This window comes from Capsicum annuum, chromosome 6 (genome assembly GCF_002878395.1).
Source record: "Capsicum annuum cultivar UCD-10X-F1 chromosome 6, UCD10Xv1.1, whole genome shotgun sequence".
Taxonomy (NCBI): Eukaryota; Viridiplantae; Streptophyta; class Magnoliopsida; order Solanales; family Solanaceae; genus Capsicum; species Capsicum annuum.
Genome location: NC_061116.1, coordinates 182,110,748 through 182,126,373, shown reverse-complemented (window position 1 = coordinate 182,126,373; position 15,626 = coordinate 182,110,748). Strand labels below are relative to the sequence as shown.

The 15,626-nt window shown below is 32.7% G+C and overlaps 1 protein-coding gene across 1 annotated transcript; it reads left to right on the top strand.

The window, feature by feature from the left end:
* The first annotated feature begins 6,956 nt into the window (after window positions 1-6,956).
* LOC107872905 (cytochrome P450 CYP72A219) lies at window positions 6,957-10,410 on the top strand. Its single transcript, XM_016719561.2, has 5 exons — window positions 6,957-7,431; window positions 7,742-7,959; window positions 8,452-8,696; window positions 9,133-9,517; window positions 9,829-10,410. The coding sequence occupies exons 1-5, from the start codon at window positions 7,164-7,166 to the stop codon at window positions 10,246-10,248; spliced, it is 1,536 nt and encodes a 511-aa protein (XP_016575047.1). The 5' UTR covers window positions 6,957-7,163; the 3' UTR covers window positions 10,249-10,410.
* The last annotated feature ends 5,216 nt before the right edge of the window (window positions 10,411-15,626 follow it).

Here is a 15,626-nt window from a genome sequence, read left to right as displayed (position 1 = left end):
CTTCTGCTTGATTTGGTCTAGTGCGTATCGGTCAGGGACTATCTCAACATTAAATACAAATCTATCGAGAAAACTTTTAGCCAGCGCTCTCCAGCTAGACTATATTTTCAATTCTTGAGACATGAGATAATATAAGGCTTCACCGCTTAAGCTTTAGCTGAATAAGTGCATCAATAATGCCTCATTTCTTCCCACTCTAATCATTTGATCACAATGCCTTCTTAGATGGGCTATTGGATTTTCGATACCGTTGAACACTTTAAATTTAGGGACCTTGTATCTTTCTGGTAGATATACTCTGGGATGCACACACAGATCATCGTACCCCAAAACATCATTATCACCTGCCCCATGAGATTTTTTTATCCTCATAATCTCTTCATGCATGGCCAGCAACTTCTTTTTATGCTCAGTCCTCCAATCATTTTCCTTCTCCTCATAATGATCTACCTCGGGATTGAGAAAAGGATTGTAGATGTCAGGAGATAAGATAACATGAGAAGGATTTGTAAGGGTAGCTTAATTTTGAGGATGGAAGGAGGTTGGATGGTAGGTGGGGAGGGCGTTTTAGAAATTGAGAGCATTTTGTGAAATTTGAGAGTAGTTTGGTGAAATCTGATAGGAATTTTATGGATTTGGAAATAAATTTTGTGTATTTGGAGACAGATTTTGTGGACTTAGGAGCGGGTTTTGTGGGGTTAAGGATGGATTTTGTGTATGGTAGGCATCTGGATTATTTTCTCGATTAATGTTTTGGATAACAAGAATTGAAGGATTATTGATTATAGGATCCGTGGGTAATTGAGAAGTGGAGGTGGACGATATGTTATTTGGATAGTTCCTAAGAATAGGTGTACCGAGGGGAGGAATTTGGAGTGGAGTCCCATGTCATTCTGGGTGGGAGCATTAACTATGATGGCCAAATTAACCAAATCTCTAGTACGGTTCATCTCCTCTTGAAGCATTTTTAATTTTCTCACGAGTTCAGCAATTATCTCACTTTGTTTTGCTATTATATTGTCCCTGATGGTCAACGCATTATCTTCGTCGCTTTCATTCATTTTTGAATGATGGTTAGAGGATGAGATTTTATGAACTTTTGGCCGGGTGAAGTAAGAATGTTCTGCCAGTTTGTTTCAACACGGAGTAGTTTTCTGTTATCTGTAAAGTAAAATAACTTAAAGGCAGATGTGTTAGTTCCCATATATGATAAATAATAGAAGATATTTAACAAGAAGTAACCACAGAGGTGTTTGCCTCATAGGCAAACTGATCCACGGGAGCATAGTGAAATAATTTGTCTTTGATTTAAACAAATGCATATAAACACATAAAGCAGTTATATCACATAATAAACATATATCCTAGTTGGGGTTATCCTTTTAAGCCAAGGGTTGGCCTAGCAAATTTTGAAGGAAATATAAGCTTCCTAAAACCAATCCATTATCCCCCAAATCTATACACATAAAGGGCATAAATGCTTACAAAAGTTGCACAAAAAGATACAATCTTTTGGGAAAGGAAAAAATAACATGAGAAAAGAACAACGTCCCGCGCAGAGTATAGGAAATACTAGTTCCTAAATGCTCTTCTATCGACCTTTGCCCTCCTGACTTTGTTCATTTCTTATCATAGGTGACATCTGTTGATGATCAAGCGATTCCTGTATAAATGTGCTCTATACTCATACATCATTAGTCTGAAAAATCATGTAATTGTCCAAATTGATCAATCTCTTGTCTGGCTCGCTTTAATTTTTTTCTCAATTGGTGGATGATTAAAGCATCCTTACATAAAAGTAAGCAGAAAAATCCCTTCCCCATATCCCAAAGAATAATGAATTGGATTAAATAACATATATTTCTTCAATACATAAATATGCTTCGTTTTTAATTGACTCGAGGTCAATGGACACAGAACAAGTTTTCTAATGGGCCCAACAGCCCCTCGGGTATTGGGTCGTCCAAGGCTCATGCCTAAAAGAGGATTTTGATTTTTCTCTATTCTAGGTGTCTAGAGTGGGTTTGGACACAGATTCCCAAGCGGACAACTTGGATTTGAAAATACGAACAGTCTCCGACCGCCTAATGTGCCGATAAACTATCATATTTTCAACACTTAATTTGGAGTTGATCAACTGGTGCCGGGACATCCACGAAATCCCAAAATAGTTTAATAATCATGCAGGAGTATGCCATGAAATGCAATAGTTTAAATTATGCAGAATTGAAACATATAAGCACGTAAACAGTTAAGTCAAAAGATAAATTCAAACATTTGGTTAGAACCCAATTAAAATTTTTAGTAGAGTCGTCATTTCTGTTTTATCCCTTTTTAACTCAAAGGGTTGAAAAACATTGATTTTGAATTTTTTTAACTATTTCAAAACTTTTTAAAAAATTTCAAAACAATCTAAGAAATTATAGAGTCGCCACGTAATGTATTTGAAAAGAAATTAAGAAAACTTTTAAGATAAATTCTAAGTCTCAAAACAGAACAAAGACTTAGGCCTTTAAGAAAATTTCGAGTAAGAGGTTTTTACCAACATTTAAGGAAAGTTTTTAAGGCACCTAAAATGTCCGCTAACTTGCGGTTATCTGGATTATTTGAAAACTATCTTTGACTAACTTTGAAAAAGAGAAGTTGGTTTTTTGAAAAGAAAGTGATTTTAGAAAAGGAACTTGTATAAATTTTGACGACTTAGTAGGAAATTTAACTAATTCTAATGCAAATAAGATAGCAAATAAGCACGTAAAGGGAAAGGGGAGAAATAGAAGACTTAGGCTCATAAGCCCAAACGTATCATCCCTGTCCTAATTTAATTGGGGTTTTGGCCCACCTGCATCTGTCTTGATCTATATATCGGGCTTTTGACCTATAACCTATCCTAAACTATTTTTTGGACCTTTTGGCCCATAATCGACTTTATCTGTATTAATTTATAACTTTGACTTCGAGGCCCCAAATAAATGAATGAACGAACATATAAAAATACATGAATAAAAATAGAGACTTGTTAAGTTTCTTAACATCTTCATATATGGATTTTAACCCGCTTTTCTGCTTCCATCTTCTCACATTTTGTGCTTCATGTTTTATCCTAGTGATTCATCTTTTAAAGTCTTCTAAAAGGATGGACCTTAACGGCCCATTGCATAATGCAAGGAAAAAGAGTTTATTTGGACTCCCAAGAGGGTTCATGCAAAGAAAAGAACGAGGGAATTAATATGTGTTTGCAAAAATAAATAATCTAACTGACAAAGAAACATGAACCAAACACATATATAAGAATTAAACAAGGAGACCATAAGAGACGATAAATGAAAAGTTTAGACAAAATCTCAAATTTTGATCAATCAAATACTTCATTCTAAAATATGCAGAATGTTCAAAAGAAAAGCTGCAAAATTTAACTTCAATCAGCCAAAGTAAACATTATTATCTCATGGACAAATTCTAGCTAAAGAGGAGGTCAATTAAGCAAAAAAAGAAAGTTCATGAAAATAAAGAACAAAAAAAATAGACACAAGAACAAAATTTTTAGAAAGTTCAGACCTTTGGAAGTCACTATTTTGATACTGATGTATCATATAAAATCTAGTTGAGTGATTAGTGAAACATATCACTTAAAAGAAAAGATGAGGATAACTCTTACATCATATTATACTTTAGAAGTAAAGAGAGGAAGAATCGTTTAAGGCATCACAATGATTCTTAACCTTTAGACAAAGTGTTCTAATCTCCTATTGTGGTGACTAAAAAGTACAATAGTAAAAGATTTTCTACCCATGAATCTCTAAACACCACTTAAATTTCTTCGAGATGAGAACAAACTATTGTCAAAGAAAAATAAGGATAAAGGTTGATTCTTTTAAGATGAGGATTGAAAGCAACTTCGAAACCACATGATGAATGTTGAATTAAATTCCATTTAGGTAATTCCAGACATCAACATGACAAAGATTGAAGAGAAGATTCATAAAACCCATCTTACCCCTCTCTTTGCAACTTTTAAGAACTTTTAGTCAACAAGTATCCATGAGAGGTCACAAAATGATTTGTACCAATATAACATATCCCTTTAGTTGTGTATCAAGGTTGATTTAGGCTGATGGGTTGATTGTATAATCATTAGGCTGATTGTATAACTATTTCTTGGAAAAGGGAACAATGTGATGGAATTGAATTATTTTGGGAATTAAGATTGGATTACAATTTAGGCAAATTTATTTAAATTCCATCCAAATTGAATACCAATTGGTCAACTGCATTATAATAGGGCCCAATTTAATATCAATTGAGGTCAAATTTAATTAGTTGGTTAAATTGAATCACAATCTGACACGAATTAAGTGACAAATTAACCCTGAATTTCTTGTTTTAATAAAATCAAATAAATATTTTTTCAAATAAATTGTTTGCAAGAACAAATTACGTTTAAATCAAAATTTTAATCAGTTAGATTTAGTTTCAAGATAATCCTTGATTAAAATTCAATATCCCGTAAAATAAATATTTAAGTAACAAAATTATGTAATTTCTTATAATTGAATACGATAATATATGATCATCATTTAAAATAACAAATTTATCCAGGTAAATACTTTGGGAAGTTTTTATTCGGATGAAATAAATATTGTACTTTTATTTGAAAATCGTAGAAACTCGAAATTAAACTTAGTTATGAAGGGTAAAAGTTATGTGTCAACATTATGTAGCTAAAAGAAAAAAAGAGGGAAAAAGAAAAAGAGAAAGACAAAAACGGTATGTAAATTTGAAATTGTTGAGAGATTTTGTGTCACATCATAAACATATGTATGATATTTGTTGTTACTTCATGTTATACACATAACATTGTTATGTATATGAACTCATATAGGTAAATTTGTTATGTATATATGGTTAAACAAACACTGATAAGTTATTTATTTTAGAACATATACATTACAAGGTTATGTATATATGATGCGTTAGTGTCATACATAACACAGTTATGTATATCAATCCATATACATAATTCTGTTATGTATATGTGTTGAAACAAACACTTTTGGACTGTTGTATTTTCAGAACATATACATTTTAAAGTTATGTATATGTTATGCATTAATAGTGTTATACGTAACACGATTATGTATATGGCTCTGTTAGAGAAGGTGAGGTATTTTTATTTTAGCCTATATACATAGTATTTTTTTGTATATAAAAGAATATTAGGCATGAATATTAAGCATTATTTTATATTTTCAAGTTTTGAAAATTTTTATTCAAGTTTTATTGCATATTATGCTAATATTGATTTGTAATGTATAGTATTACAGGGGATGCAATTCGGATGCAATTGTCGAAATCAACCCGAAATTCCTCAATCTCTACTTCTATTCATTGAAATTATTTTGGCGTTTCAAAATTTTGAAATTAAAAAACTGTTATTGAAATTAAGAGATCCATTAATCACAATTTCATAAATATAAATTTAATAGCGTTTGTATTCAATGCAGATATTTTATTTCCTTAATTATAATTAAATAAATTAGTTTAGATACATAAATAGTAATGTATAAGAATAACTAAAATCAGGGAGAGAATTTTTAATTGAAAGAAAGGAGAAAAAGTATTATGTTTCAAAATGGTGAAATTTATGTTATTTATCAATTAAAATGACCCGTCTCAATGACTTAACCTCTCACTTATTCATTTTTATTTGTTCACTATACTCTATACTAAAAATAAATATCAATTTTCAGTATGTCTAAATTAAAATTTAAGAAGTAATTACCACTTAACTTCCATTTACTTTTATTTTTAACTATAATTAGTTTATAAAATATTAAATTTATTTTATCTAAATAATGCTATAATAAAATTATTATTTTATTTATTACAACTTAAGAAATGCGCCAGTTTATACGGAGTAACAGGAATAGTAGATGGAGAGGAGGGAAGGGGGGGCGGGGGCGTTAAACTCTAGAAAATTGTAAAAGGAGTTGACAGTACTGTAAAATAAAATAATGAGGTGAATCTCTATTGTTGATTCATAGTTTTTTAAATAATAAAATTACACAGAGAGGTTTTACCAAAAAAAATAAGGTGAGAATGTCTTTTAAGTCATTAATTAATTAAAAGTTATAAGTGAAAATTTCATAATATTAATTAAGTTGGAAGGAGTTAAGTCTTTCAAATAATTACACGCAATTATCGAACAACCGCATTATCCCAATAATTATTCAATTGTTTAATAACTTACACAATTTCTTAAAATATTATAATAATTATTGGGATAATTTTTATAGCTATTCAAACATTTTATAATTATTGAGTGAAAGTATAAAGTAAGAAGTTTGGAGATTGCTGACAATGGTAAATAATCTAGTACACAAAATAAAATAATCAAAAACATATGTACTGTATAAATTTTAGATTTAAGTATTAAAAATATATTTAATTTTTTTTCTTTTTTCTTTTTACATTTAAATCAATGAAAGTGTAAAAAATATAACTAACATCACTTTTAGTTTGAAAACACATCTAAACTATAATTTATAATTTGAGAAACACACATAAAGTATCACTTATTAATTTGAGATACACATTTTGAAAATCAAATATATGCTTACAAACTCATTAGGTGTGTCTAGCCATTAAAATTTAATCCACATGATATATTTTTATTCTTTTTTATTAATAAATTATTTTTATTTTTTTTACTTCTATTTTTTTCATAAAATTTTAAAAATAACTTTAATTTATTCATGAACAAACATAACTTTAATTTTAATTTTAGTTTTATATTTAATTTAAAAAAAAATTATGTTTTTATGTTCAAATGAGATATTTTTTGAAATAACGGATCAATCGTACCATTAACACCCTAATTCTGGTAGTTCCACGTGTTATTGCGCTCTGAAATTTAAAATTTCGATATGAGCATTCCATTTTTTAATTTTTATTATTATTAGAAGAATCAGTCCCCAATAATTGTCAGCTTCTGTACAGCAACGTGGCTAGCATATTTTAATATGTATACAATAGATTCGACTAATATTTTTCTTTGTTTTTCTATGGTGTTCAAGTTTTAATATACACTTGTCCTCAAGTATCCATCAGTGTTCTTTTCTTTACTTTGCTCTGCTCTCAAGAGAAATAGTTTCACTATTTAGTTTATGGCAGCTGCAATGCTAATTGGTGCAACAATTGGGATTTTGGTGGCCTTTTTATTTGGGAAAGTATTGTACACAGTATGGTGGTGGCCAAAGATGATAGAAAAGAAGTTGGAGGAGGAAGGTATCCATGGCTATCCCTACAAGGTGTTGTTTGGGAACCTTAAAGAGATGATGAAAATGTCTAAAGAAGCAAAGAAACAACCCTTGTTAAATCATGATATCATTCCTTGGGTTAATCCTCTTCTTCAGCAACTTTCTAACACGTACAGTAAGTTCCAATTTCTTAACGCTTTCTCCATACTATTTTTTCTAATAGTGTATTTCAACCTGTTAGGTTAGAAGGTTAGTACGAAGGGGTGAGTCCATGCTAATAGTTAGAAGTGCTTTGTTTTGTTATTCGTACTAGTGACTTAGGGTTAGACTTGTTGTTGTTGTTGTTGCTGTGTTTCACTTAATATGAAAAGTATCTTTTCCCAGAAATGAGTGTTTCAGTATTTTAATAGGTTTAGTGTATTTTAACATGTTATACACTATTTCAATGTAATGAACTTACCAACTAAAGTCATGATATGATGCAGAGAAAATATTTGTGTTGTGGGTTGGACCAACACCTCGCGTGACAGTTACAGATCCAAAGTTAATTAGAGAAGTGTTGAACAGATATAATGAATTCCACAAGCCTGAAGCCAATGCTTTCATCCACTTATTTGTTACTGGACTTGCCAGTTACGATGGTGAAAAGTGGGACAGCCACAGAAAGATACTGAACCCTGCCTTTCATGTAGAGAAGCTAAAGGTATTAATCAGTACTATGGTCTTAATTTCTTGGTTGGATATTAAAGTAGACACTAACTACTTCATTAATTTAACCTATGATAAAGATAAGTTATTGCTTCCTTCATCTCATTTCACTTGATCAATTTTGTTGATTTGATACTCCCTTAAGAAAAATATTTTTTTTATTAGATTTACCTTTTTAATTATGTTTCGAAAAGCTAAATTTAATAAAGTGGAGTGAGTACTTCATCCCAATTCTTGAAACATTGTTCGACTGACGGAGAAAGTGTTATTTTATTATGAAGATTAACTTGTTATTAGTCATGACATGAATGCATATGTATATATTTGTTTGATTTGTGAGATAACGATGACGGCTAAAAGGTGAAATAAAACAGTGTCATGAAATATCTTAACTCATGGAAAATTCTTGTCTATCCCATCCGACCTCCAAAATGGCATAGTACATTAAACTAAATTTTTAGTACTAATATTTATGTTTGTGTTGCAGAGGATGTTCCCAGCATTTAGTGTGTGTTGTGACGAAATGATAAATAGATGGGAGGAATTGGTTGGCAAAACAGGAAGCTGTGAGTTGGATGTGTTAGACGAGTTTCTAAACTTAGGTGGAGATGTCATATCAAGAGCTGCATTTGGTAGCAATATTGAAGAAGGAAGGTCCATTTTCCTACTTCAAAAGGAGCAGTGCGAGCTTATTTTGGCTTCTCCATTCACCCTTTTCTTTCCCTCCCTAAGGTGCATTCTTGAACTCGTGTATATGAAATATTTACTCCCCCGTTTCAATTTATATAATACTTTGTATTTGAAAATTTTTGAACTCCCCATTTTCCCCTAAATGAGAAGCTTTGGTAACCACATAAATGTTATATAATGTTTAAAATCACAAGTTCTAAAGTGTTAGTCGCACAAAATATTATGATACATTCAGAGCAACAAATTTCAAAAGTCTTTCGTTCTTTTTTTAGAATTTTGTGTCAAGTTACATAAATTGGAATGGAGGAAGTAACAGAATGTACTATTTTCTACATCGCCCGGACTATTCAAAGTTACCACTACGTTTATCTGATCCTACAAAAATTATCTTTTTTGGAAACACGGTTGTACTTCAACGTTTGGAGACTATTCTATTATTCATGGATCCTCGTATCATAACATGTTTGATTTTAAACAGGTTTCTTCCAACAGCATCAAACAGAAAAGCGAAGTACATCCACAAGAAAGTTATATCATTGGTAAGAGGAATAATAGAGAAGCGTGAAGATGCAGTACGAAGAGGAGAGTCGGACGATGATGATATTTTAGGCTTACTCCTAAAAGCAAGAAATGGAGAGAACAAGTCTAAAGCAGGCAGAGGAAGTGGACTATCAACCGATGATGTGATTGAAGAATGTAAGGAGTTCTACTTTGCAGGACAAGATACAACCACAGCTCTGCTTTCTTGGACTATGGTGGTCTTGAGCATGCACCCTGAGTGGCAAGACAAAGCTAGGAATGAAGTGTTTCAATTCATTGGGAAAAACAAACCAAAGTTTGATGACTTGAATCAACTAAAAATAGTAAGTACTCCCCCCGGCTCAATTTAAATGATACAATTGATATAGAGTTTAGAAAGTAACTTATGGCATGAATTTCGATACTTTTGTGCATTTAAATATGTCTTTAACATTTGTGTGGCTATAACATTTTTTAAAAAAAACTTATGACCTTTTGTCGGTCATAAAAGTTTCTCATTAGGGTAAAATGTGAAGAGTAGATCGAGTTAATTTTTTCCAAATTAGAAGGGTGTCCGTCTTTTTGAAACAAACTAAAGGAATAATGGAAGACATGACATCTTCTAATGATATCTTATTCCCTGTTGCGCTACTAGATTAACATGATCTTCCAAGAGGTATTGAGATTATACCCCGCAATATTTCTGATTCGAAGCACATCAAAGAACATCAAATTGGGAGACATGACAATTCCAGCAGGAGTACAGGTGTGCGTGCCCACTCACTTGGTTCATCGCGATCCCGAAGTATGGGGTGAAGATGCACTAGTGTTCAATCCTGAGAGGTTCTCCGAAGGGGTATCAAAAGCAGCAAAAGATCAAATGTATTTTCCCTTCGGTTGGGGTCCTCGGATGTGCATCGGTTTGAACTTTGGCATGATGGAAGCAAAGCTGATTTTATCTCAAATTCTGCAACGCTTTTGGTTTGAGCTCTCTCCTTCTTACACTCATGCCCCTCTGCTCACACTCATTATGAGGCCTCAATATGGTGCACAGATAATTGTGCACAAACTTTGACTCTTCGGACTGGGGGTTGTAAGTTTTATTAGTCCTTGTTGATGAATAAATTAGGTTGAGATGTATTCTGCTACTATGTGCATTTCAGTACCCTGTTATTTTGGATGTGTGACAGCTTTATTCTCATCAGCACTATGAAATAATTGATCGTATTTGTCACAAGCTATTGCCTTTTTTGGTAAACCATCAGTAGGTGATGAATGTTATTCATAAAGCAGAGAGAGAAGGAGAAAACAGAATGCAGTAGGGCCGTAGACTAGAAATGCCACGCAAAATACTTAGAGGTAGAGTTAAAATTTGAACTTTATGAGTTTTAAATTCTAGGATTTACAACATTAGGTGTTATACTTTGCTTTAGTTATCATAGTATTTGTTATTGGTACTACTCTTTCTGCTTTATATTCTTACCTAGTTTGATATACCTTCACTTGAGCTGAGGATCTATAGGAAACAATATTTCTATCTTACAATTAAGAGGTTAGGCTTGTGTGCACTCTATCCTCTCCAGATCTTATTTGCAGGATTACACTGTGTATGCTGTTATTGTAATAACATTAGGTGTTGGTAATTGGGCTCTAAATTTTTTTGTTTTTTTTACATACTTAATGTTCTTAATAAAAATGCGACATTTGAACGAAAGTCTCTGAATTCCGCCGAACGGGTTGGTAACCTTCTAATTCCGCATCTGACTTGTTCGTGAACCTCTACGACTTTCGATATGCCATATTGCGACTGAGGAAAAATTTGCATGTTATTTTTTGAGACATTGTTTATAGCTCATCGAAACATGGAACAAAAGTGTCAGCTCATATATATATATATATATATTAGTACAGCATTAATTTCACCTAACAAAAACCAATAAAAGATTCCAAGGTCGCCTAGGAAGTAGTAAAATCACATATTAAAAGCATATATATATATATATATTCCCTTTATTTCCGAATAAGTGAATTGTTGGGGTATTTATTGGTGTTTCAAAATAAGTGCATCATTGAATTTTTTTTCAAATTTGCTCTTATCATTTGACAACCAATTAACTTTTGAAAAGATATTACAAGGTCAATTTTTTTTTTTTTAGGTAAAAATAAAAAATTATGTTAAATTTATATTATTAATATTTTTTTCTTAATATATGTGCTAAAATTCAATAATTTATGAAACGGAGGAATTATATTAGTACATCATTAATTTCAGCTAACAAAAACCAATAAAAGATTCCAAGGTCGCCTAGGAAGTAGTAAAATCACATGTTAAAAGCATCTGATAACACCTACCTAAGCATTTTCTCAATCTCAATGCATACACTAAATTCTCGAGTGTGTTTTAAGTTACATAAATAGACCCTTGGCCTCTAGCGTGTGTTATTTTCCACAATATGGATATGTAGAATCTGTGTAACAGAATAATAATTTTAACTTGAGTTTAAGTATGAACAAGAACACAATTAAGTATTAAATATCTTCAATATAAGATCAAAAAGACCTTTTCAAGAGGTGTATTTATTTTTTAGAAAATAAAAATGAAACAGAAATGATTAAGGCCAAGTCGTCCGAATTCACGGACTTTCCTTAAAGAATAATTCTCCTCACTGTACCCGAAGTTATGGAATCTTCCTCCCAAGATAAAATGACCTTCAATCCGACCATAGCGGTATCTCAAATAGGCGAATTCTTCGAACACACTCACGGTTTGAATGATCACACTTAGAGTATTTTTAAGACAAGAAGAATGTTTTGTAATCTGAAAATTTCTATGTTTTCTATCTCTAACCTGTGGATGAAAATCAGGTTATTTATAGCCAAAAATGATGCCTCTTTAGAAAAGAGGCAATGATTCACTCCAAAGGTTGCACCTTTGTTATAAATTCATGTCTGTTCATCAAAGATTTCATCCTTTCATGAACAATCATATCTTTCCATGAATCAGTGTGTCTTTTGCTGAATGGTTGCATTTGTTTATTCAACCAGTGCATCAGTTCAATTAAATAACAGAAACCAGTGCACCAGTTCTGAAGCAATGCAACATTTCTGAAGCAGTGCAACTGTTCTGCATCACTGTTCACGCATCACTATTCACGTAAAACAGTAGCATCGCGTCACTAATCGATCGATCATTTGACAAATCCAAATCCAAAGTCGAGCCGAGCGAGCGACGACGACAGCGCGAGGCGCGAGACATCTCTATTTCCTTGCCTCACTTACCATGTGGAGTAAGTGTTTCTCATTATAAACACTCTCAAGTTCTCTTCTTCCACCAATGTGGGAGAAAGAGTAAACTTGCCAAAATTGAGTACACTTTCTATTTTTGGTGTTAACTCAATTTTTTCTCTTCCACTTGATTTCTCCATTTTTCATTCAACACACTTTCATTACTATAAACCCAACAATCCCCCACATGAATGGGGAATGCCTATTTTTTCATAAAATTTTTACGGACAAGTATGTGATCATCAAGCAAAGACTGATTGCATCTGGATAAGTGAGTTTCCCTTTGAACTTTCCGTAGTGAACATGTATCGAATGCAGTCGGTCAATCAGTAGATTTGATATCTTTGAGCCGTCAAGCTTTAATGTACACCTAGACAACACATGTCATACAACCAGCCTTTTACCGTTTTATAGTTCTTACGGTTTTGTTCTTTTCAGCCATGAACACTTTCCGATTTTCATGAGAGCTTAGAGAATAGACCCTTACTAACATTCTCTTTGAAGCGGCTTCCACTTCGCCCACACATAGGTGATTTCTAAACGTTCAATCCAATAAATTAAACTATTTGATCAAATCTGCCAAATTTAGATAATCATTAAAAGATTTTTCACCTTAAGTCTTATCCTTGTTTACTATACATTGTCTACATCATAAGAATGGGTTGGGTAATTGATAATGTTGAACCTGTCAGACACAACTTTGTTTGATCTCCTTGAACCTAACTCTTGGGATCTCCAGTCTGCTAGGTAGAGTTACCGCCATGCTGACTTGTCCTAGGCCTTAAACCCATTTCCTTGGATGTCCTTTCTACTCCTTCTCTAGATAGGCCTTTTGTAAGTGGATCTGACACATTATTCTTTGACTTTACATAGTCTACAGTGATAATTCCACTAGAGAGAAGTTCTCTAATGGTATTATGTCTTCGTCTTATATGACGAAATTTACCGTTATACATCACGCTCCTTGCCCTAGCTATTACCACTTGGCTATCACAGTGTATACATACTAGTGCCACTGGCTTGGGCCAATACGGAATATCTTCCAAGAAATTCCAGAGCCATTCTGCTTCTTCACCGGCTTTATCTAATGCGATAAATTCTGATTCCATTGTAGAGCGAGAAATACAAGTTTGTTTGGATGATTTCTAAGAAACTGCTCCTCCACCGATAGTAAAAACATATCCACTTGTGGATTTTACTTCGTTTAATCCGGTGATCTAATTTGCATCACTATATCCTTCAAGTACCGCAGGATATTTATTATAATGCAAAGCATAGTTTTGAGTGTATTTAAGATACCCCAAAACTCTTTTCATTGCCATCTAGTGAGTTTTGTTGGGATTACTCATGTACTGACTTAATTTAGAAATAGCGCATGCTATGTCTGGTTGTGTACAGTTCATTATATACATTAAACATCCCAATATTCTTGCGTACTCCAATTGCGAGTTACTTTCACCTTTATTCTTTCGAAGTGCAAAGCTCGCATCTAATAGAGTCTTGGCAATACCAAATTCCATATACTTGAACTTGTCAAGTACCTTTTTGATGTAATGAGACTATGACAATGCCAATCCTTGTGGAGTTCGATTGATTCTTATACCTAAGATCACATCTGCAACTCCAAGGTCCTTCATATTAAACTTGCTTTCGAGCATTTGTTTTGTTGCATTTATGTCAGAAATGTCTCTACTGATGATCAACATATCATCCACATATAAACATATAATAACTTGGTGATTTGGAGTGTCTTTAATATAAACACATTTATCACATTCATTTATTTTGAATCCGTTTGCCAACATGGTTTGGTCAAACTTTGCATGCCATTGTTTAGGTGCTTGTTTTAGTCCATACAACGACTTAATAAGTCTACACACCTTGTTTTCCTTTCCTGGAACCACAAAACCTCAGGTTGTTCCATGTATATTTCTTCCTCTAAATCTCCATTTAGGAATGCGGTTTTCACATCCATTTGATGGATTTGAAGATCATATAGCACTGCCAAGGCAATTAACATTCAAATCGATGTTATCCTTGTTACTGGCGAATATGTATCAAAGTAATCAAGGCATTCCTTCTATTTGAAGACTTTTACTACAAGTCTTGCCTTGTATTTGTCAATAGTATCATCCGCCTTCATTTTCCTTTTGAAGATCCATTTAAAACCTAAAGGTTTATTTCCGAGAGGAAGGTCAACCAATTTCCATGTATGGTTGCTTAAGATTGAATCAATCTCACTATTGACTGCATCTTTCCAAAAGAATGAGTCTGACAACGACATTGCTTCTTTAAATGTTTGAGGTTCATTTTCTAAGAGAAATGTTACAAACTCTGACCCAAACGAAGTTGACGTTCTTTGACGTGTACTACGTCTTGGATTTTCTTCATTATGTACATTCTCACTTGGTTCATCTCGAGGTCGTTTAGATCCTCCACTAGACTGTTCATGTCTAATTTTATACGGGTAAATATTTTTAAAGAATTTAGCATTATCTGATTCAATTACCGTATTTTCATTTATTTCTGGATGTTCGGATTTATGAACCAAAAATCAACATGCTTTACTGCTTTTAGCATATCCTATGAGCACGCAGTCCACTGTTTTAGGCCCTATCTTAACCCTTTTAGGTATAGGAACTTGAACCTTTGCTAGACACCCTCACACTTTGAAATATTTCAAGTTAGGTTTCTTTCTTTCCATTTTTCGTAAGGAATTGATTGTGTCTTACTATGGGAAACTCTGTTGAGTATACGATTGGCCGTAAGGATAGCCTCCCCCCATAAGTTTTATGGTAAACCAGAACTTATAAGTAAGACATTCATCATTTTCTCCAAAATTTGGTTTTTTCTTTCCGTAATTTCATTAAATTGAGGTGAATACGGGGCCGTAGTTTGATGGATGATTCAATTCTCTACACATATTTGCGCAAAGGGAGATTCATATTCTCCACCCCTATCACTTCTTATCATTTTAATCTTTTTGTCTAACTGATTTTCAACTTCAGTTTTATATTGCCTAAACGCATCTATTGCTTCATCCTTAGTATTTAGCAAGTAGACATAATAGTATCTAGTGCAATCGTCAATAAATGTTATGAAATACTTTTTCCCACCACGAGATGGTGCTAACTTTATATCACAAATGTCAGTGTGTATTAAGTCTAA

Bases quoted from the DNA above. Each gene is read 5' to 3' on its own strand.
- LOC107872905 (XM_016719561.2), top strand. From the start codon at position 7,164: ATGGCAGCTGCAATGCTAATTGGTGCAACAATTGGGATTTTGGTGGCC. The intron at 7,432-7,741 runs GTAAGTTCCAAT...GATATGATGCAG, and splicing joins GCAACTTTCTAACACGTACA to AGAAAATATTTGTGTTGTGG. The intron at 8,697-9,132 runs GTGCATTCTTGA...GATTTTAAACAG, and splicing joins CTTTTCTTTCCCTCCCTAAG to GTTTCTTCCAACAGCATCAA.